Raw genomic sequence first — 27,969 nt, 5'->3', positions numbered from 1 at the left:
ATCTTAACATGGAATTAAATTCTAAATTATTTTTCTTTGGTTGAATTTAAAATTTATAATTGGAGTGAAGTTGTGGGGAAAAAAATATTAATTCCGCATTGAAGTTACTATGGTAATTACAGTTCCCATTTCTGTCGCTTCCAATATAGTGGCTTTTCTCAAAGATGTCCAAGCCAAGAGATAAATATAAACTTACATGGAAAAATACTCATCCAGTTTCGATAAAGATCAGACTATTGAAAGTCGATGTTTATAATGTCTATGTTTCGTTGAAAATGAAAATTTCAGAACTCAAAGATCATTTGGAATTAGTTACTGGAATACCATACAGTCTACAAAAACTAAGCTACTTGGATGCAGGTAAAATGATTAAATTCAGTGCGTGAGTTAATTGAAACTTCACTCTAGTATAAGTGTATGTCGTTTTAGAGTTGATTCAACCTTCTCTTCGAATAAATAAAGTGTTTAATCATAATTTATAGGGATAAAATCTTTAATGTATTAAATGCGTGTGGCACCTGGTTTCGAGAAGCAAAATTGGGAAGTATTGACATTTAAAAACTTCTAGTATCCTTCTGTCACAATCATATTTTAACTTACCTAAATTTTGTTTATGCCTAAACACTTCTTGGTGCTAACATTTCATTTGGCATAACTCCAGATTTCTGCACCCCCGACTTTGGATGATTATAACTTTCAGAAAAGTGGATATTTTTTAATGAAATTTTCTACGAATATGTTTTATATCAAGTAGATTCCGAATATACAAAATTTTGTGGGGAAAGTGTTTTAGGAGGGGGTTGAGGTGGGGAATTTCGAAAAATTCACCGGAGTCCAATTCGTCTTAACTTTCAAGAAAATGGATATTTTTTAATGAAATTCCCTACAAAGAAAAAAAAAAGATTTTTGGAAAATGTTTTTTTTTCTATAATCCATACCTCACTCCCATCTTCCCCTCTCCGGACCGATTTTGGTCGATTTTGTGAGCACTACGCTCGATGATTTAAGAGGTATTTGGCTGCTGTTTCTAGCATATCCCATGACCTGTAAGATTTAGGGTTGATAAAAATCATAAATTAAAAAAAAAAAAAAATTGTAGTATAAATGAGTTTATGCTATTATTGGGGAGGAAATATTGAAAAACATTAATACTTGTTAGAGTAAGAAAAGAAAAGGGGAAAGTGGTCGTGGGATATGCTAGAAACGACAGTCAAATCTCCCTTTACTCACATACCGTTTTGTCTAAAAATATTTCCCCTTCTTTTTTTTTTTTTTATGACAGACTCTCTTTTAGTTTCCATTTACTAAATCCACTCATAGCTTTGGTCAGCTCTAAATCCAGAACCACGTGAATGGGAAGCAAAGTTCATACCACAGAACCACACAAGTGCTTAGATTGTCAAAAAAAAAAAAAAAAAAGAATTGCATTTTAATTTTTAAAATGCAGTATTTTATTTTTCCATTTTTATTTTCAATAGATACTAGAAGTTTTTAATTGCCAACTATAATTATTTTTGAATTAATGCCTCTTAGAGACTACAGGTGTATATGGTCCTTCAACTGCCATAAATTTTAAGCAGCTTGACCATCATCTCATTGACATTTATGATATTCAGTGAATTTCAATTGTTCTTAAAAATACCATCAGATGACTTAACTTAGATAACTTAGTTTGGTTTTGGTTTTGGTCATTATAGGCCCAGGCCATGACTAACTCAATAGCACCACCTGGAAAAGTCTTTTAGCTAATTATTTTGGGACACCATGAACCACTCAAGTAGAGAGTTGTTGTTGGTTGAGATGTATCCAGGTGTATGTGGTTTATCCAGTATTTCCTGAAGGAATTTGTCCAAGTACCATTTGAAAGTTGTGGGGTCTTTAGGTACTTTAATTTCTTTCGGGATAACATTGAAAAGAGCAAGACCATTTGCACTGAAGAAATTGTGTCGCAATGTTCTTATGTGTAGGGGATGTATTGCATGGAGGCCTAGTTTTGGGTGAATTGTAAACATAATATCGATATCATTTGGATAATATTGGTGGAATATTTTCCACATGGTGCAAGTAATATATCGCTCACAGTGGCATTGCAGAGAATAGTTTCAGCTGTTTAAGTCAAGCCCAATAATCAAGTCCCATCATGCCATTTATTTTTTTAGTGATTGATCTTTGTGGTGCTTTGATCCTCATTATGTCTTGTTTTTTGTAGGGGGACCACAATGGGCAGCAGTATTCGAGGTGGGACCTAGTGAATGTGGAGAGAAGGATGATGATTTCATGATCCCTAGATAGAAAAGTTCTGAGGATCCTTGAGCACATTCTGTGGGCAACATCAACTTTTTTGTTGATGTGCACACTCCAGCTAAGGTTGCTGTTGATAGTTACACCTAAGTCTCTGATATTATCCGATGGTTCAAGTAGGTCTCCTGATGGTAGTGTATATGGTTGTTTGAGTGTGCCCTCTTTTCCAAAGTGGATGAGCTCACATTTTTCTTCATTCAAATGCATATTGTTTTTTTGTGCCCACTGGATTACTGCACATAGGTCCAATTGAAGCATCGCTCAATCATATGCTCCTTTAATGACTTTCTGGAGCTTAGAGTCATCTGTAAATATTTTAATGGTGTTATGTTCAATGGAATCTGCAATGTCATTGATATAGACAATAAAAAGAAGTGGACTCAGCACAGTACCCTGCGAGTCTCTGCTGATGACTTTTGCTGGTCTTGAGTGGATGCCATCAACCACAACATGCTGGGTCCTGTTTGTTAGGAAATACTTAATCCATTGAAGTAGCTTTCCACCGACTCCAGTGTTGGATAGTTTCTTTAACAGTATATTGTGGTCGACTCTGTCAAAGGCCTTGCCAAAATTCAAAGTATATGACATCTGCGCTAGAGCCCTCAGTGTATTTAAGATGTCATCAAAATGGTGGAGGAGATGTGTTAGACAATCCCTCCCAACACGAAAGCCATGCTGGTTGCAATTTAGGAAATGATTTTGTTCTAGGAAGACTGTTATTCTTGATCTCAACACTCTCAAATACTTTGATATGTGAGGTAAGTGACATTGGACGGTAGTTTACAGAGAGTGATTTATTCCCCTTTTTAAAGATAGGAACGGCTGACTGGGAGAGAAGGTTTTGAGAGATAAAACTGGTATCTAGTAATTTCTTCCAGAGATTTGCAAGAGGAGCTGCAAGTTGCTGTCTGTATTCCTTCAGCACTCTAGCAGGGATCCTGTCTGGACCCACTGCTGAATGAGGTTCGATTTCTTTTATTGCTGCTAGGATATTGGTGGCATTGAAGGTTATGTCGGAAGGACATGTTGAGGATTCAAAGAAGCAAAGCTGCATGAGTCTACTGAATCAGGGTCACTGAAAACAGAGCAGTATTGACTTTGCAGGATCTCAGCCATGTCTTTGGCATTACTGTGAGGGATGCTGTTTCCGTCAACCAGTGGGCCGATAGAGGAAACTATGGTTACCTTGTTTCAGTAAACATAAAATACACATTAGTAATTTATATGGTAACAAAACACAAATGTAATTACAATTGCAGACAAGTTTTATTTCAACATTTCAAGCACTGGAGAGTAAGCTTACAGTATATACCTGGTCACAAAGATATCAACATAGAATACCAATTTTGATCTTTGATTATAGCTATACCTCTGCTCTTAGTGTCTCCCACAAACAAAACCTAGATATTTTAGGCTGTCTACTTACTTAGACAATATTTTACCCTTTTTGGCATCACCTCTGGTGGGAGTGTCTCATTCCATTGTCATTTAAAACTATATATCTCAAGGAAACGTGTCATTCATAAACTATTTGCTGATAGCTAAAAGCTGTAAACTACATTGTAAATGCCATGCCAAACAGTTTCTTGTGACATATGGGAGCATGCACTTTCTTCATATAGCTAAGATTGCAGCACAAATATTTAATTTTTCTTTTGAGAGACAATTAATATGTCATCATTGAATAGTTTTAGGTATGGTAAAAATACATTCTGTACAAAAATTCTGTTCAGATATATGGATCAAAGTACCTGCCATATGCATGTGTTTATAAAACCTGCTAACTACTTGTTAGCTTGCTAAGTAGACAAACCATTACTTTCTGAGTCTCTACAATCACTTTCCAATCAATTAAATAGACACATCTATTTCTACAACTATTATTACAATACTTCCCTGAATGGCTCACCTAAACCCATTCTTTATACATTACTCTCCTCCCATTTATCTTATCTTACATGCCACTGTAGTCTTCTACATACCATTCAAAATATTGACAATTATTTTGATGGAAAAGAGAGAGAGACAAGTGCATGAAATTGATTTACTTTAGGACATTGCATAATCTACAAGTTCAAAACAGTGTCCACTATAGTTAATTGCAAACGAGATGAAAATGAGACACAGTATGACCTAGGTCAGTGTTTGTAGACTGATGAGTTAAAGCTTACTTAATATCTGCTCAAATTATTTTTATGTAATCTAGAATATATTAAAGAAGAGGGTGCATCATCCTCAGTATGTCAGATGTATTCTAATGTATGTTGTCTTTAGGTTTTATGGACATTCAGTAAAAAAAAAAATGTGTTGTGTTAAGACTTCTGTTAGCTTTACTTTTTTTGGCAAGAAGCAGGTGAAATATAAACTCTTTAATTAAAAAGTCAGTCTATCTCAGGTGATAGACATACCCTGAAGATCTGATATTTATTCTGAAAAACACAATTAAGTAAACTATACAAATATACAATGGAATACCTGCAGTGCAGGTTTGATTTTCAATTGTATAGTAGTTGACCTGATCTCTTTTTTTTTTTTTAAAGTTAGTCAAAGAAAAGAGGGCAGTGCTCATGTCCTTTGCAAGTTGTGCCAAGTTTTGTATCTGCAGAGAAAAAAATATAGACAAGTAATGAATTCCAGAGAGTAATGGGTAATGAGAGTAATGAATTCCAGGGAGTTTCAGTTCTGGGACAGAATAATTAACTGAAGTGCTTTGTGCAGAAAATAAGAAGTGAAAAACAGTAGGGGGAATGAGTGGAGGAGATATGAGTAAATCATTTTGGCCGAGTTGATGGGAAATGTAGGCAAACCAGTTCATAAGAACACAGGCAGAGAGAAGAAACAGTGCATCTCTGAACTTGGAGCTGTAGAGGATGAAGTAAAGGACTTTCTTTTTCTAGAACATGTCACAATTATATCTTTGCACTGTTGAAAGAGACTAGATTGAAGGTTGTTATTTAGGACTCAATTTATGGAGGTAATGTTGGTTTGTTGTAAAGTATGTGGGTTACTGATTAATTAACTCCAGGTCATTTCTAGGGCTAGTCAGGTTGGCCAGACCTAAGATCAAAGGCATTATAGTAAGGAATATCTCATCTTTTCAAAGATAGTTAATTTCATATGTCACTATGTTTCTCTTTTTCTTTGATACCTGCTAGAATGTAATATTTACCTACTTACATGCATCCATCCATGCATGCTAAGCAAGACCAAGACTGAAGACATCAACTACGTTATTGCCAACTGTGAGAGAATATTTTCCAGATATCATCTTCCCATGAGGCATGGTGTGGTGGGCAGAACAGTTTGGACTAGGATAACAAAAAAGAAAACATCCACAAATGAAGTTGACCTTATTGAGACTAATGGGTCAATAAGATATTGACAGAATTTAAAAATTAAAACAGCAACTAAGTTAAAACACAACCAGCCAGATATTATTGTGTGTGACTGCAAGGAAAAGATGTGTTCCATTGTGGAAATCAGCTACCCCCAGGACTCAGCGTGGTTAGAAAATACAAGAGAAAGAGAACATCTATGGACCATTGATAAAGAGTTTGCAAATCTAGTGCTCAGGATGCACTTTCAGATTCATAACTATTATTATCGGAGCAGGAGGATACATCCCAATCCACCTAAAGCAAAGTATGGCTGATCTTGGATTCTTTGGAAGAGTATTCAACTCTTTAATTTGTACACTACAAATGATCACAATATCTGGGGTAATAAAAATTTGTAAGGATGATAAACAAAACAAACTGCTGTCCTTCATAACCTTGCAACCAAGTAGGTGGCCTGTCAGATTTTATTCTAAATTACATACATACATATACACACACATGCATGCACACACGCATACACATATACACACATACAAACAGACAAACAGTTTGAATATAAAATTATAAATTAAAAACAATGTTGTGGCGAAGCAAAAATGCCAGGCGATTTCATGCAAGATCAGACTTTTCTAAGCAGAAAGTGAAATCACCTAATCATCATTTGACTGGAAATGTATAACCAGACATCATTTGTACTGGAGTTTCAAAAATTAACATCTGGTCAGGTAGAAGGGTAAAAGCAAAGCAAACTACTTGGCTGCAGGAAGCTGGAAAATGAAACCTAAGAAAACCTTTAATTTATCAAGAGACATTTTGGAAAAGGCTTTCAAAGTTATTTACCCTGGTATGAAAAAAGTTATATTGTAAAGCAAGTGGATGGAGGAAAAGGCAATGTTAGAGTATTACATGTACGTATGTGTACATATGAGAGGTGTTTAGGGATAAGGAAAAGAATGTCTGAGAGTGTTGGAATGGAATAAATTACACCAATCTCAACTGCTTAGTAGGACTCAACCAGTTTAGACTATATTCACATTTGTGGAAGCAAGGCATAAAAATATCCTTTTTGGAATTCAGTAAACTATCCAGATGAAGAGAATTGTTCAGGACCATCCACTTCCCTACCAAACAGAGTTTGCAACTCTTGCTGCTGTTAAAATGCAGCCTGCATTTTCCAAGCAGTGATAAACACAAACACATAGACATGCATACACATTCATACACACACATGTATTTCAGTCATCATCATCATCATCATTAGCACACTGGGCGAAATGCTTAGCAGTATTTCATCTGCTGCTACGTTCTGAGTTCAAATTCCGCCGAGGTCAGTTAAATAAGTACCAGTTACACATTGGGTTGATGAAATCAACTAGCTCCTTCCCCCAAATTTCAGGCCTTGTACCTTTAGTAGAAAGGATTATCATTTCATGTCCATCTTCTATGCTGGCATGGGTTGGATGGTTTGACAGGATCTAGTGAACTGGAAGACTGCATTAGGCTCCAGTATTTGTTTTGACATGATTTCTACAGCTGGATGCCTTTCCTAATATCCTTTCTACTAAAGGCACAAGGATGATAGGCAAAGTCAACCTTGGTGGAATTTGAACTCAGAATGTTCACACAGACAAAATATTGGCACTAGTGAGGTTGCTGATTAACTCGCAAGACAAAGAAAATGACTCTTCAACTGAATGGGATTGCAGTAGACAGGGAAGTGACTCTATGCCCAGTGTTGAGATGCTGAAGTATGACAGATGAACGGGCACAGGTGTCTTGCTGTAGAGGAGATACATGGTTGCCTTGTGTTATATAAGGGTGGAAGTAACTGGAAAGAAAACTGATAGTGATGAAGTGTCAGAACATACTTTCAAAATACAAGAAGGTGAGTATAAGAAAGAATAGACAAGGGATTAGGAAGAGTGAGTGGTTAACTCCACTAGTGTGATGTGAGAGGAGGAGAGAAATAGATGATTAGAGTTCAGGGTGTATATGTCAATAATATTAATACACTTAGTTTTGTTTGTTTTGTACGTACCAGTAGTGTGTGTTACACTTCAAAAGAAGAAGTGAGAGAGAGGAAGTAAGAGAGAGTGAATGAGACATTGAGTGGTGATGGTGTTCGTTTTGTGTTATATAATTGTTTCAGAGAGGAAGTAAGAGAGAAAGAGACAGTGAGTGGTGATGGCGTTCGTTTTGTTTTTAAATGTTTATCACATCACAAGAAAAGTAGATACAGAGATCAAAAGAAAAGTTGATACATACACACATTGTTAAATTAAAAGTGGGAGAGAAGAGGTACACAGAGGAAGTGAAAGAGATAGATACATAGATCAAAAGAAAGTTGATACATAGATATTGTTAAATCAAAGACAAATAACTACAGCAAATATTGGATGTCACTTTCACTTTTCATTACCACATGAGGATAAAATTAACTTGCAAGTGGCTGAGTACTCTACAGACATGCATACCATTAATGCATCCATCCATATGTACATATGTACATATAGTGATCAAGAGTTGGTATGTCCAAAATAAAGAGTGTGCTTATACACTATGAATATAAAGGCAAATTATAGTAGTTACATAAACATATTAGATTGTAAGGCAGAAGAATGATTACTACAATTTCAAATACAGATTGGGAAAACCTGAATTATTTTGGGATCAGATGGTCTATCTCTTATGGTGGCAATCGAAACAATTGTCATGGCTAGCCGAAGGTCCTTGTTCCTTTATCTAATATAAGAAATATAGACAAAGTAAGGTTCATCCAATATGGTATTATCATTTCTACCCTCAGTGCTTAATAAAAGAGTTACTGGTAGATGCTTTTGTATAAAATAATTTTGATAAAATATTAAAAATAAAGTTGTTCTTTTCTAACCACCAGTGAGGAATACATTTTTCTGGGAAGTTATAGTGAGGCCTGGGAGAAAATAGGTTGGAAACACTGGCCTAGATTTTACACCCAAGAGCAGCAGACTAATATAATTAATAGGGGAGGGATGAGAGATGGAAAAATAATGGGTGGAGGTAGAAGGCCAAAGATCGCAGGAGTTGGTGGGAGAGTGAAAGACACAATGATGGAGTTGGAGTGGTTAGACGTACATAGGTTTGAATGAAGTGAATGGCAAAAATGTCAGAGTGATTGATGGTAGTATGAAATGGTGTTCTTAATGAAATATGGGTGTTAACAGGAAGTGTCTCTAAGGAAAGGGAGTGATACTGGCAGCATAGAAAGGGTAGTCAGTGGATAATATGAGTGGTGTGAAGAATAAGGGGATAGATGTCAAGAGGCAGTAGTTCAGAGAAGAGGGAAAGATAATTAGTAGCACAAGAGAGGATGATGGTACATGTAGTTCTGCTCTTAATTGATTACAGAATAATGCAGTTGTTAGAAGAGTGATGGAGGGATAAATGATAGGAAGATATACCCCTTTTTATCTTGAATGAAGAGAACTGAATAGCTAACACTAAATCAAACACAAACCAAGATCTAACTGAAATGGTTAAACTAATTTGCATATTGTTCATTTACTGGCAGTATAATTAAATGATTAATAAGTATTTTATATATTGCATATTGCAATATGTAAACAATAGGGTTACTGGTTCCAAATTTCCAACTGGCCACCCCTTCGTTCACTGCATTTCTGATAATAAGAAAACTCAGTGGGGAAAAAATATCTCCAGGAACTTCATAAAAATATCATTTTTCTGTTTTCCTCCTTGTTCTTTATATCTTTCCTTGAGGTACACAGGTGAAAGATGTACATGCACAAACACACACGCACACACACACACGTATGTTTGTGTGTGTGTATAAATATTATGGGTTTTTGACTATCAAATGCCGCTTACAAGGTATCAGTCAATCTGAGGGTATTTGCCAAATGTGCTGTGTTGTGAGATCAAACCTGGCACCATGTATTTTCAAAGTGAACTGCTTAACCACATAGTCATACAAACAGATAGAATGACATACGTTTACACACATTTAATAAATATAATTTCCTTGCAACAATTGATAAATATCAACTCTTTCCATGGCTTCTTCTTTAAAGTTACAATGTAGTAGTGGTAACTAACATTCCCTGTATTTTATAGAAAAGACTCTGAGTCTATTTACTGACACTCTTTTTATCTGTTTACCTGTCCAATGCAGCAGATTTGTTGGATGACACAACCCTTACAGAAAACCGTATTCTTCCTAAAACAGAAGTAGATCTTGATGTCTGGACAATATGGAGAGAGTTTGTAAAAGCAGCAATTAAAGGTGATGTTTATGAGGTTTGTAAATGCCTTAACTTTTATCTGGCTTGTCCCTCCTCAGATTAAGAAAAGAAGGAAAAAAAAGAAACATTTGTCTTCTTTCTTTATTCCATGATTCCAAACGTTCTATGGTTTCCAAAGGTTTGAAGTTTTCTTTTATTCTGAAAAAAGCTCATTATATATATATATATATATATATATATATATATATATATATATATATATATATATATATATATATATATAACAATTGCAGTGTGGAAGGTGTTTATAAGCCATTTAAAATAACACACATAAGCCATCAGATTCACTTCAACATTTAAATTTAATTTGTCAAAATATTTTCGTCGCTTTGAGACTGCGATCTGACAGCTTTTGTGTGTTATTTTAAATGGCTTATAAACACCTTCCACACTGCAATTGTTTTCGTTCCAGCACACGATCTCAGATCAGGTCACTTGCTATGCAAGTACATCTCCGTAATATATATATATATATATATATATATATGTATGTATGTATGTATATATATATATATATATATATATATATATATATATATATATATATATGAGTGTGTGTGTGTGCATGTGTGTATAATTGTGTGTCTGTGTTTGTCTCACCATTGTCGCTTGACAACCAATGTTGATGTGTTTACGTCCCCATGACTTAGCTGTTCAGCAAAAGAGACTGATAGAATAAGTGCCAGTCTTACAAAGAATAAGTCTAGGGACAATTTCTTTGACTAAAAAGGTTGTGCTCCAGCATGGCCACAGTCAAAATGACTGAAACAAGTAATGGCACTAACAGTTAAGAACTGAATTAAATGTTTCATGAGTTTTACATACTTTATTTTTCCAAGATTGATAAAATAAATACCATTTGTAATATAGTAATAATATTCAGTTGACTATATTCATTTCCCCTATAAAACCTGTCATGTACTAAATCATGAAAAAAAATCCATATACTGTATACTTTTTTAGCATTGGTATATTGAATTAATTTAAAGTGAATAATGTAAAGTGTATATCTTAATATATGACTACTAAGGCGGTGAGCTGGCAGAATCGTTATCACACTAGGCAAAATGTTTAGCAGCATTTTGTCCCATCTTTACATTCTCAGTTCAAATACTGTCAACTTTGCCTTTCAATCTTTCAGGGTTGGTAAAATATGTACCAGTTGAGCACTGGGGTTGATTTAATCAACTTACTCACTCCCCCAAAATTGCTGACCTTGTGTCAAAATTTGAAACCAATATATGTAAGATTTCTAAGGTAGTGACCTGGCAGAATCATTAGAATGCCAGGCAAAATACTTAACGGTATTTCATCCATCTTCACTTTCTGATTTCAAATTCCACTTCTCATCTTTTCAGGGACAATAAAATAAGTACCAGTTTAACTCTGAGCTTGATGTAATCAAGTCCTCCCCCCTCCAATTGCTATCCTCATGCCAAAATTGAAACCAGTGTATATAATTACTAAATCCTATATAAGAGAATTAAGAATACAGAATAAAACTTAGAACTTTGTTGTATCTGGGGAGAATCATTCTGTTTTAATGCACATTGGTTCAATTTCCACTCATTTTTTAGTGTTTTTCCTAAAATTTTCATTGCTTCTTGCAACCTCTTATTAGAAATATTTTTTTCCTTGGCAGTGACCAGTGGCATAGCTAATGTGGATCAAGGGGAGAGGCTGCTCCCTCTGAACATATTTTTCAAAATTGGCATCTTTTTCAACAAATCTTTAAAATTCTCTCGTTGTTTATATCAGTAGCTGTAAGTTTCATACATAATGACATTGTTCCTGAAGCATGAAAGTAATGACTGTAGAATACAATTTTGTATATTATAACTAATGAAATATTTTGTGTTATATAAGAGAAATGAGTTAAAAATTGTTTGGTATGTGTCACAACACCATTTTTTTTATGTGCTCATTCCCGTTAAATTTAGAACCTGGCTACACCTCTGATGGTGACTATAAATAGAGATAAGCTGCATCTGTTATTTAGTTTTAATTTCAAAGGAAGATATAAATGTTGCAGTTTTCTGTTCCTTCCCATTTAAATCTTTGTATGTATGAAAGAAGTTAAAGTAAATTATAGGTGTGATTTGCTATCTTTTTTGAAAGGTTTTCAGATTAGGAGTAACTCATGACACTCAATTTGAAGCACCTACAAGTCAATATATATTAGCTATGGAAGAAGATGTTCGAAGAGACTGGATTGACTTCAGAGCTTTCGTTGCTTTGTGTATTGGAGCTAATCGAGGTTTCCTGTCACTTTGCAAAGAACTGGTTGCTCATGGTAAGAATGGAATGCTATTTAGAATATTCAACATTATACCTTACATATTAATAAATTCTGGAGTGTAAATAAATCAAGATAATATAGAGAAAAAAGTACTGGCGTATGTGGTTGAATGCTGAATAAGAGTTCACTCCCTTAGACTTTTTTTTTTTCGCATCTAATCAAAACCAAAAATCAAGTGAGGAATTGTGTTTACTATCCTTATTAAATAGTTGCTGGTTCTTTCAGTTCATAATCATCACCATTAACATTTTAACATCTGTTTTTCCCACGATGGAATGTGTTAGACATACATCTACTGCACAACATATTAATGACTGTTTCAATCTTTCATCTTCTGTGAGGTTCAATATCCTGAGATGTTTCCTTACCACATATTACCATGTTTTCTTTTCTTTGGGTACCCTTTACTGATTTGGGCTGAGTATCTCAAAGCTAACATTACGCATTCAACAGATATGTTTTACTCATTTCTCTCTATCCCCACCGATCTTCTATGATCAATGCTCATGATTTACTAGTATCCTTGCTACACAATTTTTTGCTATTATTTCTTGGAATGCTGCTTAACCCTTGTAATCCTGTCCATCGCATTGCCTGCTTTTAGTTGCAGCCTTGTTCTTTCTACTGAAGTGGTCAATAACTTGAAACTGCTTGTCACTTAGAAATTCCCAACTTCTATATTGTAATCTATTCTCTTTGCTATTGAAATCATCTTCAACAGGAGCTGTTTGGAAATTTTGCTTTTGTGCATACCCTCCTATTCCTTATATTAGGCTGGGTTTCTGAATGTGTTTGGTCCTCAGCCTTAATTTGATAACCATTAATCTTTTTTCCTTCTACTTAGAAGAAGTGCCAATGATCTTTTCAGGCTCTCCCAAATTAGTGAGATTGATGTTGTTAAGGCACAACTTGAATATTTGCAGATAAAAACAGGAATGGGGGAGGAAACTGAAAACTTCACTGGAATGCTTGTTAGCATCCCATGTTATCTGGTAAATATAAAGCTAACCTAGCTCTTAAACCCACTGGCTAGTTGCTTTACCAAAGTTTGTTTTGTTAGGTCATTTGCACCACAGAACTCTTGAAGTGTTGATCCTTCCTTGACCAAGATTTTTGTAATATGACTATTGCCTCCATGTGTACCAGTATATTCTAGATAATCATTAAAATCAGAAGCTATGTTGACAATATCATTGTCATGAGTTCTCAAGGTAGCTTGCATGGTTGTTTCAGTAATTTTGCTCATCTCTCAATTTTACTTGTAAAGTACAAGTAGAGAAAACAGTTGCTATCATACTGTATAATAGTACTTTGAGTTTACTTACTCATTCTGATGATTTCAATTAACATTTATCTACTTCTCTGCTTTGAGTATACATACATCATCAGTGAAACCAGTGCTTTTGCTTCCTTGTGTGTTTAGGTGAAGTACCTTTCCCATGTCACTTTTTGCACACAACATGCATCCAACTATTTCTATTCTAACATCTTAACTATCTCCCACCATTCTATCCTTCATTTTTACCAATATCAACAATGGCAAGCTTGGAATGTAGATTCTGAAAAGAAGACTTGATAATAATCAAGAGACTTTTCACATCAGGCACTATCCCTTTGTGCATAGTACTAATGTATCTGATATCAGTTCTGTTAACACAATTGCTGTTACAAACTGTAATCTTCAGTTTCATGATTTTAAGCAAAGATTTCATGACTAGCTGCCTTTCTTATCAACAACTGCTAGCAGCACTAGATACATGCTTTCTTGCCTTGCAAGATTAAGGCCCTTCTCCATCTTATATCAGTTCTAGTCCAGAATATCTCCTTTCCTAGATGGATTGTCTTCACTGTGGTTATGGTGCCACACAGCTCCTTGTCATTAGAATTAAAGTTCCTTTTACACTCCTGGGTTTCATTGTAGTATCCAACTTCCTTATTGTAACTGTACTGGGTGGATAGAAAGGCCACTTGCAAGTGGGAGAATAAATTCTATGAAGTTAGTGACCTTTATAATTTCATATGAATATAATGATCTTCGTATAGAGCTCACCTACCATGAAATCTTTAATTCTCTTTAGTTTCCTTTTGCTATTTCTTGATGTTATTATGGTTAGACAGAAGTTTTTTATTCTTTGAATTGAGGCTGAGAACTTCTTACTCAATCATTATCCATCCATCTTCTCCTTCCACGCTATTCCTGGGAGGATTGTGGGAGAAGAGTCTTCAGGCACCTCCTCCATAAGGTCCTATCAGAAGCATCTGTCATTAGACTTTCTGACTAGATCCCAAAGCATGACCAACTGAGACTATGGATATTATTCAGCCATCTCATTCTTGGTCTATTACTAGGTCTCCTTGCCTGTTAACTCAGATTAAAGGATTTATCTTGAGATTTTTTTTCTGTGACATTCTAATCACATTTCTATGTACCAGAGCATAAAAAGTGATGTACCAGAGCAGAAAAGTGATGGGTCAACCTGGAGAGATACCCTGATCTTCAAGCTACACACCCTGTCAAGTACTGTTACTTCAGAGACCATTCCATTCAGAGAACCTCATTTTGGTTACTTATATTCATGATCATACTCTTTCAGTTATTAAACCCTCATTACTCTCTTTATAAAATTACAAATACACAACTGAAAGATGCACAGAAGGAAATGTTAAGCATGGATATATGTTCTAATAAAAATACTGAGGTATAAGAACACAAGAATTACAGAAATGATATAAAGAGAAAAACAAGAGAGGACCTTATAAAAATGACTTAATTTAAAAGTGGATTGATTCAAATAATAATTTTACATTAATTGTCAAAAAATCAGATAGCTGAGAGAGAGATGATGTAGATTGTTAAGCTCCATTCTAAAATTGCTCAATTTATGGTGTATCCAACTATCTATTACTGATATTCTTTGTGTTACATAAACTACTGGGATGATTTTTTAATCAGTGATGTATTTCATTTACCATATAAAATATCTGGAAAATATTCTGCTCATCCTAGTAAAGTTGAGAAGAAAACAAAGATTGTTTCATTTAATGCAAGTAAAAATTATTCAAAGAGTAAATTAGTGACATTCAGGTTTTATAATTAAGGATCATTTAATAGAAGTCAAGATGAAGATTGTCTGAAGATTATTTATCAATGGAAGATTCTCATTACATAAGGAAATCCTCACTGAGCAAAAATGTGCTAGGCTTTATAGAAAAATATAGTTACTAATATCATATTTAAATTACTTATAAAAATACCACTATATCGTGTTGAAATCTTCAACAACAGTGAGTTGGTCAGCACTATAGAGCAAGAACTTCTAAAAATATATATTTGAGATTAAGTCTTACTTCTTAACTCTTTAGCATTTAAACCGGTCATTACTGGCCCTAATAATTTATGTGTTTAATGCTAAAACTGACCAACTCCAACCTCCCACACCTCCCCTATAATGTCATTCAAAAAATATACAATCACATCATTGAAATTTTGACACTTCAAGACAATGCAGGATTAATTCAAAGCAATGTGAATAAATAAGCATTAGATTTCACAGAGTTATCTGGATGCTAAAAGGTTAAAGCCAATTCTCTTCACTCATTCAATCACTTCTAAGAAAACTATGAATGTTCTCACAATCTCATATCCATATAAATTTGTGGTTTTATGCTGAAGACTTGGAGGCTAGGCTCTATATTTGCTACTCAGTAGTTGGCTGCAACTCACAGGAAATAGTTTTTCAAGACAATGCATTGCAATTTTAGTTTCATCACAATCTTAGTTTAAATTCTGTTGGGGTCATCTTTGCCTTTCCCTGTTTCAGTAACTAACAATAATGAACCAATATTCAACATATCACCTTTACTCTTTCCCTGCCAAAATTGGTCTGTGTCTAGTCAGAAGAAATCAAATTACTTGTCTAAGATGAAATTCTGTGACAAATATTGCTTTGACCCCTTCTACCCATTATCCTGAGTCAGTCCAATTAGATACTGGAATACTAACCAAAAACTATAGAATTCTTGTCATTGTGTTGCCTCCTATTATTTATCCACCATTCTGAGATAAAGTGAAGCATGCTGAATAGATGTTCAGTCAAAGGACACAATAAATTCCTTTCAACTCATAAACCATGAAATGGTATCTCATTTTTTTTTTGTTTGTTTGGTGAGAGCAAAAGAGGAAGAAGCTACAACTGATAGGTTATCTACAGACTGAAGACTTGGTCCAATGTCTGCAACAGATCCAACAGGGACAATGGATTAAGGTTATTACTCAAGAAGAAGCACAAGCCATTCATCAACAAGATCTGCTAGTAATAGCAGTCAAATCTCATTCCTCACATTCTGCAGTAGTTTAAAAGACTCATTAAATAGTGTAATTCTAATTCTGAATAAAAGGATAGTTGAAGCTGGAAAGCCTTTGATTATTGATCAACTCAATTGTAAGGTTAAACAACAACAATTAAGTACCATTAATAATATAATAGTAATATTCAGTCTGCTATATACATTTCTCTTCTAAAATTGGCCAGGTATATAATCATGAGAAATCAACTTTTACAGGTGTGAATCTCAAAGCAAAAACTTCAAGGGGTCGAACAGCACTTCACATAGCTGCATCTCATGGACGTCAGGAAATTATAGACCTGCTCATTTCTGAAGGTAAATAAACAGCAATACTCTGCTTCACTGATACAAAAATATTGTTATGTATGATTCTCATGGGCAATAAGTGTTCTATGTAGAAAATCCATTTAACAGAAACTGTATTGAAATCCATAACTGGGATTTTGAACTTGATATTATACAAAACGCACACACACACACACACACACACATATATATATATATATATATATATATATATATATACACACACACATATATAAAGAGAGTGAGTGTGGTGAATAATTTGTCGTCTTAATTACACAAAAATGAAAATAACACTGATATCTCATTTTAACATATATTTACCAAAAATGCCGAGCCCATGCCAACATAGAAAAGCAGGTGGAAAATGCCACTGTTCTACTGTTGCTGCTGCTGCTGCTGCTGCTGATGTTAATGACAATGACAGCAGCAGTGGTGGTGACAGCAACTGAATTACACTTCTGAATCATATTTGGATAGACTTCAATTAAATTTCAAAATCAGAATGCTCTTCAATTAAACTTCAGTGTATCAAATATAGTTACATTTCAATTTCATTAGTTAAATCTATTACAATTTGTTCTTTCTGTTAAAATTCTTACATTGATACTCCCATTTCATGAATACATATAATTTCATTGATTCCAGGGATAAAAATCCTAGAAAAGGATTTAAGTGGCTGGGCAGCTATTAACATTGCAATTTTATTTGCAAAAACTGCAGCTGAAAAGCAGTTGGGTTCAATACAATCAAGACAGAAATTTGCAAGATTGAAAACACCTGCAAAAAGTAAGTTGAGTTGGAACATTTTAAGGAACATTTTGTTATTCATTGATATATTTCTTACAAATCATTTAATACTTTGTAACAGTCTCAAATTTCTGTTGTATAGATGATAAAGGTATGAGACTTGGACTTTGGTGAGACAGCTGACTGAGCATAATTTGAGCAAAGTCTTCCATTGCAGATATTTGTGAACAATGTCTGCATCTAATACACATCCTCTACATTATGTGACATATAAATGTAGATGGTACTTAATTCCAACAAAGTTTATTTCTGAAGATGGATATGAACAATGACAAAAAAAAAAAAAATTCTTGAGCATCTATTATCTAGATCTGGGTTTACTGGATTAAACTTAGAATTGATTGTAAAATATCTTACGGAAAGTATCAATGATAATTTTTGGAGAGAAAAAAATAAAATGGCAAAATTTATTTTGTATTACGTCGGAAGGAAAAAGTAAACACTAAGACAATTAGAAATGATGATATGATATTTGATTTAAGAAAAAAAAAAATCAACTAGTTTTAAATGTTATGTAATATATTATATTATTATTTTGCTGTAAGAAATATTCTATACACCATATGAGAGATGCTAGTGTTTATTCAAGCTTTTCCAGCCTTAATACAATTGAAGAGCAATTCACTTCCTAGATAGGGATACCAGTCCAACATAGCTTTTCCCCCGTAGTAAACACAATAGATTCTCATTGTAGAAACTGAAAGGAATCATTTGAAATAGTTTAATTCTTAAAAAGCATATATCTATCTATAAATGTAATTTCATCATGTATTTCTATTAATAATGACAATTATTTTAATCATCGTTTATTATTTAAAAGGTTTCAGAGCAAAGGAAACAGATAATTCAAAAATAACTCATGAAAACTTAGCGGAATCTCTACTTAAAAAAATGTTTGTATAATTTGTCATCATCTATCTTCTATGCTTGCATTTATTAAAACAGCTCTTTATCATTGCCCTCATTCTGCTATCTTTACCCTAAGCAAATTCTTTTAAGCAGTATCAAATAATTAGGCCACATTTCATGTGGACCTGGGATAATATTATGATTACTTTCCATACATGGAAATATTTAAAAAACAAAACAAAACAACCTTCATTGAAGATTGCTGTGAATGTAATATCATATAAAATTCACAGATCTCAATATTTTGATTTGATGTGATTTATGAAAGGAAGTGAAAAATAGTTTTGATGTGTTACCTTATTTCTTACAAACTGCATTGATTTTCTGTGTTACTTTAATTCTCATCTACATTTTACTTCTATAGAAGCAGTTTGAAAGTAACTTATTTAGAATGAAATTATACTTGAAGTATTATTCTAGATATACCTTTCAAAACCTTGGATTCTAAATCAAGCTTTCTTTATATTCAGAATCATTAATGTTGCTTAAGAACATTACAAGTGATTTCAAATTACATTTGTTGATATTTTATATTGTTCTATGTGACTCAACTCTTCTGGGTAGAACTAAAGTGTCACTGGAAATGAAATATGCTGTATGAAACCAAATGGGTAGTGGGCCAGAGATGTTTGAATATCATTGCTTTATAACATATATTTATTGTTTTCCTTCACAGGTCTAAACATGAGAGCAGAATGCCAAATATTGAAAGGACTTTGACAAGTCATCAATCTGGAATTAATAAAGAAGGATTAAAGGAAGACATTGAGGGTGTAAATGAACCTCCAAAGACAAACATGTTTGTATGATTTGTCATCATTTGCTTTTGTAGGCTTGCATTGTTTGAATTAGAACTTATTTTGCCTATATGAGGTGGTATCAAAAAGTTCCTAAACTAGTTCTGTAGCACACAGCCGCATGCACAATGAGAGCTAGCAATGACTTCATGAGATAGTGTGCTGAGTGACATTGCTGTGTTTACTTTGCAAGTTGTAAAATTTGTGTTTTTGTGGTCAAGTGTATACTGTAGTCTGTGATTTTGTCATGAACAAAGAGCCAACATGAAATTTTGTGTTAAACTTGGGAAGTCTGCTACAGAGACATTGAGAATGTTTTGGCAAGCTTACAGCAGTGAGGCAATGGGTCATATGCAATGTTTTGAGTGGCACAAACACTTCAAAAGTGGAAGAACATCCCTGGAAGATGATGAGAAAACTGGAAGACCTGTCATGTGTGTCACCCCCAATAATGTGGTATCATGTATCAATGAAGGCCAGGCCATCAATTGAGAGTTCTGCTGTGATGTTTTGAAGTGTTTGAGGGAGGATGTTTGGCAAAAGTGACTGGATCTGTGGAGTGTGAGGAATTGGATTTTTCACCAAGCTCTCTTCACTCATGAGTTTCTCATCAAAAACAACATGATATTGTCTCTGCACCCACCCTATTTGCCAGATTTAGCACCTGCAGACTTCCATCTCCTCCCCAAGATGATAAAGCTGCTCAGAGATCACTGTTTTAACATCATTGTCAAGATTCAGAGTGAATCGCAGAAGGTTCTCAACTCGCTTATGGAAAATGACTTCCAGGCCAGATCCCAAAAGTGGCAGAAACTCTGGGATTGGCATGTTGCTGTGTAAGATGACTATTTCAAAGGAGATGGTGTTAAAACTTAGGTAAATAACTTATTTTTTATTAAACATAATTGTCCAGGGATCTTTTGATACAACCTCGTATTCTGAACAATTCTTGTAAGTAGTGTTCAATAATTTAACTGCTTTTTAAGGAGGTTGAAATACATGAGGTCTGATTAATAAGTATTTGGACTGTTGCCATAGTAATGAAGCTAAAGCACACAGAGTGAAGCCGCTTGGAACAGATTGACCTTGAACTCTGCTGTGCATGTGCACTAAAGTTTAACATTTTAGCTCACATCTGCTGCTTACAGCAGCAGTGCTTGGAAGGACGGTGGGTAGCGTGTGATCATTGCATTGACCATGACAGAGAAAGTTGTCATGGCAATACCTGCTCAGAGACCTACGCAAACTTGCAGAAAGTGTAGGGAGAGGAGTGTATGAACCACACACAAATATACAAGTGGTTCAGACGTTTTCAAGATGGCCAAAAAAATGTTGATACTGATATTTCATTGTATCAGTATTGATGGTAGCAGACCTGAAGTGTTGCTCATGGCAGAAAGAGGATAGTTTCTTGTGGCAGTTGTGAAGGATGGGCTGTTTGATATTCATCTGCATTAGAAAGTGACTGAGTGAGAGAGTTAGTGGAAACATTTGATGATGGTCCAAGAGATGCCCACTTCTGTGCATGACACTACCATATGTGTTAGCCTTGTGTATGATGTTAGGTTTTGCATTGATTTAGTAAATTATCACATTCTTTTTATTCCCAACAACTTTACAGCATGGATCGAGCACAAATTATAATGCCACTAGTTACCATATTGAAATTCATGACTGTTCATAATTGAACATGGTATGGTGCATAGAAAGCAGTGAAAAATGACCTTGATATGTTGCTTCTTTCTTACAAATCACACTGATCTTCTGCATTCTTTAATTCCAATCTACATTTTACTTCCATATTAACAGTTTGAGAATCACTTCTTTTCTTAAAACATTTGTTCCCAAATATAGCTCTCTTAATATCCAGAATCATTAATATTACTTGAAAGCATTATGCATAATTACTAAAAGGTGGTTTTCAGATTTCATGAAATTGTTTCTAATACAGTTCTCTCTGACCCAACTCTTCTGGGTAAACCCGTAGATTAGGGATTACTGGGAATGAAGTATGATGTATGGAGCCAAGCAGGTGAACTAAAGATATTTGAATATATTTTATAACATATCTATTATATTTTCTTTCACAGACCACTTGTTGAAGAAACTTCGGAAAGATTTTCAGATCTTCTTAAGGATATTGACTCAGAAGGACTAAAGGAAAATATTGGTGGTGTTAAAGAACCTCCAACAAAAAAATTGTTTGTATAATTTGTCATCATCTGTTTTTGTAGGATTGCTTTGTATGAACAAGTTCTTGTTTTTGCTAATATTTTGGACAGTTCTTTAAAGCAGTGTTAAATAATTTATCTGCCTTTTGTTCATCTCTTTAGATGAAATAAAAAAAATACATAAACAAGTTTCACACTACCACCACCACGTCCACTGTCTCCTCCTCCTACTTCTCTGCTTCAATGTTTGGAGTTTAGCTATAAGAACTAAATTTTCAACATAGAAAAGTTCCCATGCGCAACCAGTCTTGAACTTATCTGTTAGTGTGGAAAACTAAAATAAGGTATTGGGAACTAAGCCCTGATGAACACCTACCTGCATGTTAAATTTCTCACTGAACCCATTGTCAACTATCATGTTACTGATAGTATATCTGTACCTAGTTTGGACAGCTCTCATAAGCTGTTCATCTACATCTAAGTTTCTTTAAGACCATCAGACTACACAGCATGGTATCCTGTCAAATGCCCTTTTCCAATCAATGAAGGCTAGGTATAGTGGTTCACTCTTACCTAAGAACTCCTCTTGCAACTGTCTCATTAGGAAGAGGGTGTCTGTAGTACACCATCCTTACACAGACTTGAACTGCATCTCATCTAAGTTAGTTCTCTTCTTAATCATTTATGCAACAACTCTTTCTGTTACTCTCAGAACTTGGCTCATCAATTCAGTTTCTCTGTTGTAATGAGTCTGGCTGGCACCTGTCTCCATCACACATCTTGCACACAGTACACATCTATAATGGCAAATGTAATGGTTGGTTAAGGTGGAATCAGTGATCACCAGTGCAACAGTTTGAATTATGATATATGTTGGAGTTGGCAGTTAGCGATTGTAATGGGTATTGCTGTTGCAGATGTACAAGATGAAAGAAGAACAGTGATCAAAGTTGATGTTGACTTCAGATTTATATATTTACCATTACTTAATATAATGCCATGCCTCGACAGGCAGGTGTAATATAATTGAAAGAGCATGCGAGGTTAAGAAAGTTAATTTCAGCCTGTATGTGTGTACAGGTTCTTATTTTAGTAGTAAACCATAGATAGTGATAGAATGATGTTGTAAAAGAAATTGAGCTAGTGAAAGTTATAGAGTTGAGGGAAGATGTGTTTCATAGTTGGCTGATTGTGACCTTTCTCCTTCTGGCTGTTTGGCCATGACTCTAGTCGTTGCGGTTCACTAACTAATTTTGCCTTGCCAAATTCTAGTATTTATAACTATCCAAAACTAGTTAGAAGGTGAGACATATTGTTGAGAACAATGAATTTCGGTTGGGGTCTTTTATGGCCTAGCAAAGGTTGGAAGAATCAAGTGGCAAAGACATTATTCTGCTTAGCAAAGGCATCTGGCAAATGTAACTGCTGTCACTCACAGAAAAACTATTGTTTTACCATGAGAAAAGTGCAGTTGAACTGTTAAGTGAACTTTGGTGATCGAGGATCAAATCGACACTGTGCTTGCATGAAGCCACTACACATCTAATCATCTCCACTCTAGCACTACTTCAAATCTTTCCTGACTTACCTTCATTGATGGCCACAGTGATGAACACAGTGCAGTCCTTGGATCCATCAGATCCTGTCAAACAATCCAACTCATGCCAGCATCGAACATGGATATTAAATGATGATGTTGACGTCACCTTATTTCTTACAAACTGCTCTGATTTTCTGCATTCTGTAATTCTTTAATTCCAATCTACATATTACTTTCATAGTAGCAGCTTCAGAATCACTTATGTAAATGAAAATATAATCGAAACATTGTTCCTGATACTTCTCTTTTAAAACAATAGTTCCCAAATTTAGCCCCATTTATATCCAGGATCATTAATATTGCTTGAGAGCACTTTGAGTTGTTACCAAGAGGTGGATTTTAAAATTTCATGTATAAATATCTTATGCAGTTTTCTGTGTCTCAACTATTATAAGAAATGTTATAGGATAGAGGTTATGAGGACTGAAGTATAACATATAGAGGGAAATGGGTAGTGAACCAAAGAAGTCTAAATATTAACTATTTTAAAAGATATATCTATCATTTTCTTTAACAGGTCTAATAAACGTAAGAGCAAAATATCTCCAGGTACAGAAAGTTTTCGAAATATTCAAGTTAATGATGGTTTGAACAAATCTTCAAATGCATGTATAATGTAAGTACAATAGAATTTACCTTTACATGCTATTTTCTTAAATTTGTTGGAATAGAAACCAGCTCTGAATAAACCAAACTGATGACAACTGGCAACTTCTCTATCCAAGGACAGATACTAGAGATAGTGCATAAGTTGAAATCCCTAGGGGAAATTGTAAATGATATAAGTTCAAGATAAGAAATCTTCCATGAACCAGAGAGACAACAACTGCATTAATCAAATTTAAGCAATATGGAAAGATAGAAACATTGCCATAAAGACCAAAATCGAATTCCTGCATGCACTAGTACTCCCCAACTTCCTGTACCATATGTAAAGTATGTCCTCATCTCACTACAGAGATTCAGAGAAAGAAGTCAGATGCTACTACAGCATGTTTGTCATTTGATACTTAGGTCACATGACAAACATGCAAGTTTGTCAAATCATTCAGTATCTCATTGACTACTAAGAGGACTTTTTCACAATAGTGAAGAAAAGAAATATGGTCATATAACAAGATATTGTGTTCTTGTTGGGAATATTTCTCAAGGAACTGAAGAGACAAGGAAAAAGAGTAGCAAGCAGAAAAGATGGGCAAGGAAATCATTAGTAGCGATCCAAACTTGATCAAGCTTCTTCAAAGGATGGAAAAGACTGGTGTACAATGCACCATAATGGTGATCCTCTGATCTTGTCATGAGCTGTGGGATTCAGGAAGGAAGGAAATGTATTCACATCTACTCTATTGATATGTATTACTTTTCAAATTATGTGTAGCTTGTTTGAAGGAACTGATTGTAACAATATTTTTATTTTTCTGTATATATATTTTTGTAAATGTTTGTTATTTTTGCTATAATCTTCAGATTGTTTGTTAATGTCTTTATAGTGCTGTAATCTTATGGTACAATACATATGTTTGGTGGAATACAATAGGAAGTTCAAAACTACAGCTTTGTTTGCTTTGTAGTTTGTGATTTTTTAATTCCTAAGTGATACCATACTCTAGTCTGCTGCTGATCATGTTTAATGCAAAGCATTGAAAATCTAATTGAAAATTCTAATGTAGTGTGCATTAAAAATGTTCAACCTCAACTTAACTATTGATTTTTATGTGAATGGTGTCTCTGAGTAACTTACCTTAAGCTGCAGATTCCAGTTATATCACAGATAATATGACCCAAATCAAAATCATGATAGTTATAACATGCCTACTGAGTTTGTAACCTCTAATTTTATCAATTTATATAAGCATATGTGTGAAGGCACATTGCCAAGTGGTTAGTGTGTTGCACTCACAATTGCAAGACTGTGGTTTCAATTCCCAGACTAGAGGCAAGTTGTGTTCTTGAGCAAAACACTTCATGTTGCTTCAGTCCACTCAGCTGTAAATGAGTCACTCTGTGATGGACAGACATTCTGTTCAAGGGGAATGCTAGCCTGCCTGCCTAGCCAGTAGGGTGGTATCATTTGAGAGCTATAACAATGTGAGGGAGTGCATTGTGACCAGCATGTATAACAACACCCAATAGTCTGGTCGATACAGTAATACAGTGATACATAAGCCTACATTAAATTTAATTTAGTTTCTAGCTGTCATTTACATTAAAATTAAACTATATTTGATTATGTTTGCTTAAATCAAATTTAATTTAATAGACTATATGCTACTGGAAATTATTTCAAAATACCCAGTTTAAATATCATTGGATTGACTCTTCCTGTTAAACAGAATAATAGAAAATAAATGTCCAATTTATGACAGTCCTCTTTTTTCTTTCAGATGCTATTACATTATTATATTATTGCTCTTAATTTTTAATATTTCGTCTCCTTTTTTCCTTTTCTTTATTCTTTTTTTCACTGTAGAAGGGAGAAGTCAAACAATCTAGTTGAAACTGAAGTTATGTGGGTAAATTATAATGAACATCTTGAACAAGAAGATTATAAAGAAGAAGAAGGAGAAGAAGAAGAAGAAAAAGGTCAAAGAAGAAGAATAGGAGGAGGAGAAGGAAAAGGAGACAAAAATGAGGAAAAAGAGACGATTCACTCAAAAGATTCCCTCCATGATTACCTTATTTCATTGAAATCTGAGGAGTCTGCTGTTCAGTATCCTGCATGGGCTGTTGATGCCCACCTGAAGCAAATTGAATCAGTTAACAATTCGGCTAAATTGGTTTTGCTTAAATTACAGAATCATGAAGTGGGGAAGATTAGTTAATTTAATTATGCTGCTTAGATTCCAGGTGACCTATACAATATTAGTAACCATATAATATTACCATATAATATTCGTTACCCTGGGTTTCCTGTCCATAAAGGGTTTAACCTTATGGTGTAACTATGGTATATAAATCAAAGACTAGGAGAAATCTCAACTGTAACATAGCATTGAGTTAATTTTTCCCTGATTCAGACTACAAAAATGTATCCATAATAATGTCTCTAAGGGCAAAAAAATCAAAATGTGATTAAGTTGATTTCAATATATCAGTCAACATATCCTGATCATGGTATTTATAAAAAAAATACATAAATCTGAATTACAATCTTTTCAAGCTCATTTGTATAATATTGCTGTGGGGAAATTGCAAGTCATGACATTTTACAAAGATGCCTAGCATGCTGTATTAGTTAGTAAATTTTGGTATTAGTACTACAATTAGTAAATATTTTACCAAAAACAAAGTAATAATAAACAAACAATATAATATATAATTAATTAGTGTTCACAGTTTATTTGCAAGCAGAAAGCCAGAGGGGAAGCAGATAAGAAAAGATTTGCCAATGTTCTGCGCCGTGAGGACCAAAGACTCGAGGTATTTCGTGTTGCAAGACAGTGTAGGAGAGAGAATAGTGATGTTGTAGGAGAGAAATGTGTTCGCATGGATGATGGTACGCTTGCACTAAATGAGGATGCAAAGAAAGAGGTCTGGAGATGCCACTACGATAGATTGCTTAATAAAGAGAATGAATGGGAGGAAGAGAGCCTGCCGTATGTCGACCCAATAGAGGGACCAGCTATCCGAGTTGACAGTACCAGGGTAGATAAAGCAATTAAGAGTATGAAGACCGGGAAAGCCCCCGGCCCATCAGGAATCACTGCAGAGATGCTCAAAATATCTGGCAGTGTTGGCTATAGCCTAGTCACCCGTATTACGAACCAGGTGATACACGAAGGAGTCATACCCAATGACTGGTGTAGCAGCATCATAGTCAACTGCTACAAAGGTAAAGGTGACGCTTTAGATACAAATAATTACAGAGGCATCAAGCTGTTAGATCAGGTTATGAAAGTTACAGAGAGGGTCATAGCCCAACTAATTAGGGAGCGAATCAATTTAGATGAGATGCAGTTTGGGTTCGTGCCAGGTAAAAACACTACTGATGCCTTATTTCTAGTGAGACAGCTGCAGGAGAAATACCTAGCTAAGGATAAACCTCTGTACCTGGCTTTCGTTGACATGGAGAAAGCCTTTGACAGGGTCCCCCGATCCCTTATCTGGTGGTCAATGAGGAAACTTGGGATAGAAGAATGGTTAGTGAGAGCTGTGCGAGCCATGTACAGAGATGCTGCCAGTAAGGTGAGGGTTGGAAATGAGTACAGCAATGAATTCCGGGTAGAGGTAGGGGTCCACCAAGGTTCCATCCTCAGCCCCCTCTTATTTATCATAGTCCTCCAGGCAATCACAGAGGAGTTCAAGACAGGTTGCCCCTGGGAGCTCCTCTATGCTGATGACCTTGCCCTAATTGCGGAGTCACTATCAGAACTAGAGGAGAAGTTTCAAGTGTGGAAGCAAGGTCTAGAATTGAAGGGCCTTAGAGTCAACCTAGCTAAAACCAAAATCCTAATAAGTAGGAAGGTAGATAAAACACAAACCCCTTCAGGTAGATGGCCCTGCTTAGTATGTAGAAAAGGAGTAGGTAGTAACTCTATAAGATGTACCCGGTGCAAGCTATGGACACATAAGAGGTGCAGCAACATCAAAGGCAGGTTAACTAGCAAGTTAGTTTTTGTTTGGGGCAGATGTTCAGGTGCAATAAAGACTGTAAACAAACAGGAAACAACTTCTATCTCATTCCAGGGTGAAAAACTAGAGGTAGTCAATAGCTTCCGCTATCTGGGCGACCAAGTTAGTAGTGGGGGTGGGTGCGCTGAAAGTGTAGCTGCTAGAATAAGAATAGCCTAGGC

General features: G+C 34.9%; 1 protein-coding gene across 6 annotated transcripts; it reads left to right on the top strand.

The window, feature by feature from the left end:
• The first annotated feature begins 91 nt into the window (after positions 1 to 91).
• LOC106869157 (uncharacterized) lies at positions 92 to 26,495 on the top strand. 6 transcript variants are annotated; one of them, XM_014914768.3, is made up of 10 exons: positions 92 to 360; positions 9,814 to 9,935; positions 12,059 to 12,233; positions 16,803 to 16,901; positions 17,538 to 17,678; positions 18,520 to 18,592; positions 19,285 to 19,407; positions 21,496 to 21,606; positions 23,694 to 23,792; positions 25,647 to 26,495. In XM_014914768.3, the coding sequence occupies exons 1-10, from the start codon at positions 165 to 167 to the stop codon at positions 25,996 to 25,998; spliced, it is 1,491 nt and encodes a 496-aa protein (XP_014770254.1). In that variant the 5' UTR covers positions 92 to 164; the 3' UTR covers positions 25,999 to 26,495. The 6 variants fall into 6 exon arrangements, with proteins under 6 accessions (XP_014770254.1, XP_089207732.1, XP_052822876.1 ...); XM_014914767.3 differs by having other exon boundaries at positions 93 to 360; positions 9,811 to 9,935; XM_089351589.1 differs by lacking the exon at positions 92 to 360 and adding an exon at positions 7,348 to 7,524.
• Positions 26,496 to 27,969: the final 1,474 nt, after the last annotated feature.

The sequence above is a fragment of the Octopus bimaculoides genome, chromosome 1, assembly GCF_046866305.1.
Source record: "Octopus bimaculoides isolate indiv1 chromosome 1, ASM4686630v1, whole genome shotgun sequence".
Classification (NCBI taxonomy): Eukaryota; Metazoa; Mollusca; class Cephalopoda; order Octopoda; family Octopodidae; genus Octopus; species Octopus bimaculoides.
Note: the sequence above shows the minus strand (reverse complement) of the source record. Positions and strands in the feature narration are given on the sequence as shown.

Excerpts from the sequence above, each read along its gene's own strand:
- LOC106869157 (XM_014914767.3), top strand. The coding sequence starts at position 165 with ATGTCCAAGCCAAGAGATAAATATAAACTTACATGGAAAAATACTCAT. Across the intron at positions 17,679-18,519 it reads ATTGAAAACACCTGCAAAAA|GTTTCAGAGCAAAGGAAACA; the intron begins GTAAGTTGAGTT and ends ATTATTTAAAAG. Across the intron at positions 21,607-23,693 it reads GAACCTCCAACAAAAAAATT|GTCTAATAAACGTAAGAGCA; the intron begins GTTTGTATAATT and ends TTTCTTTAACAG.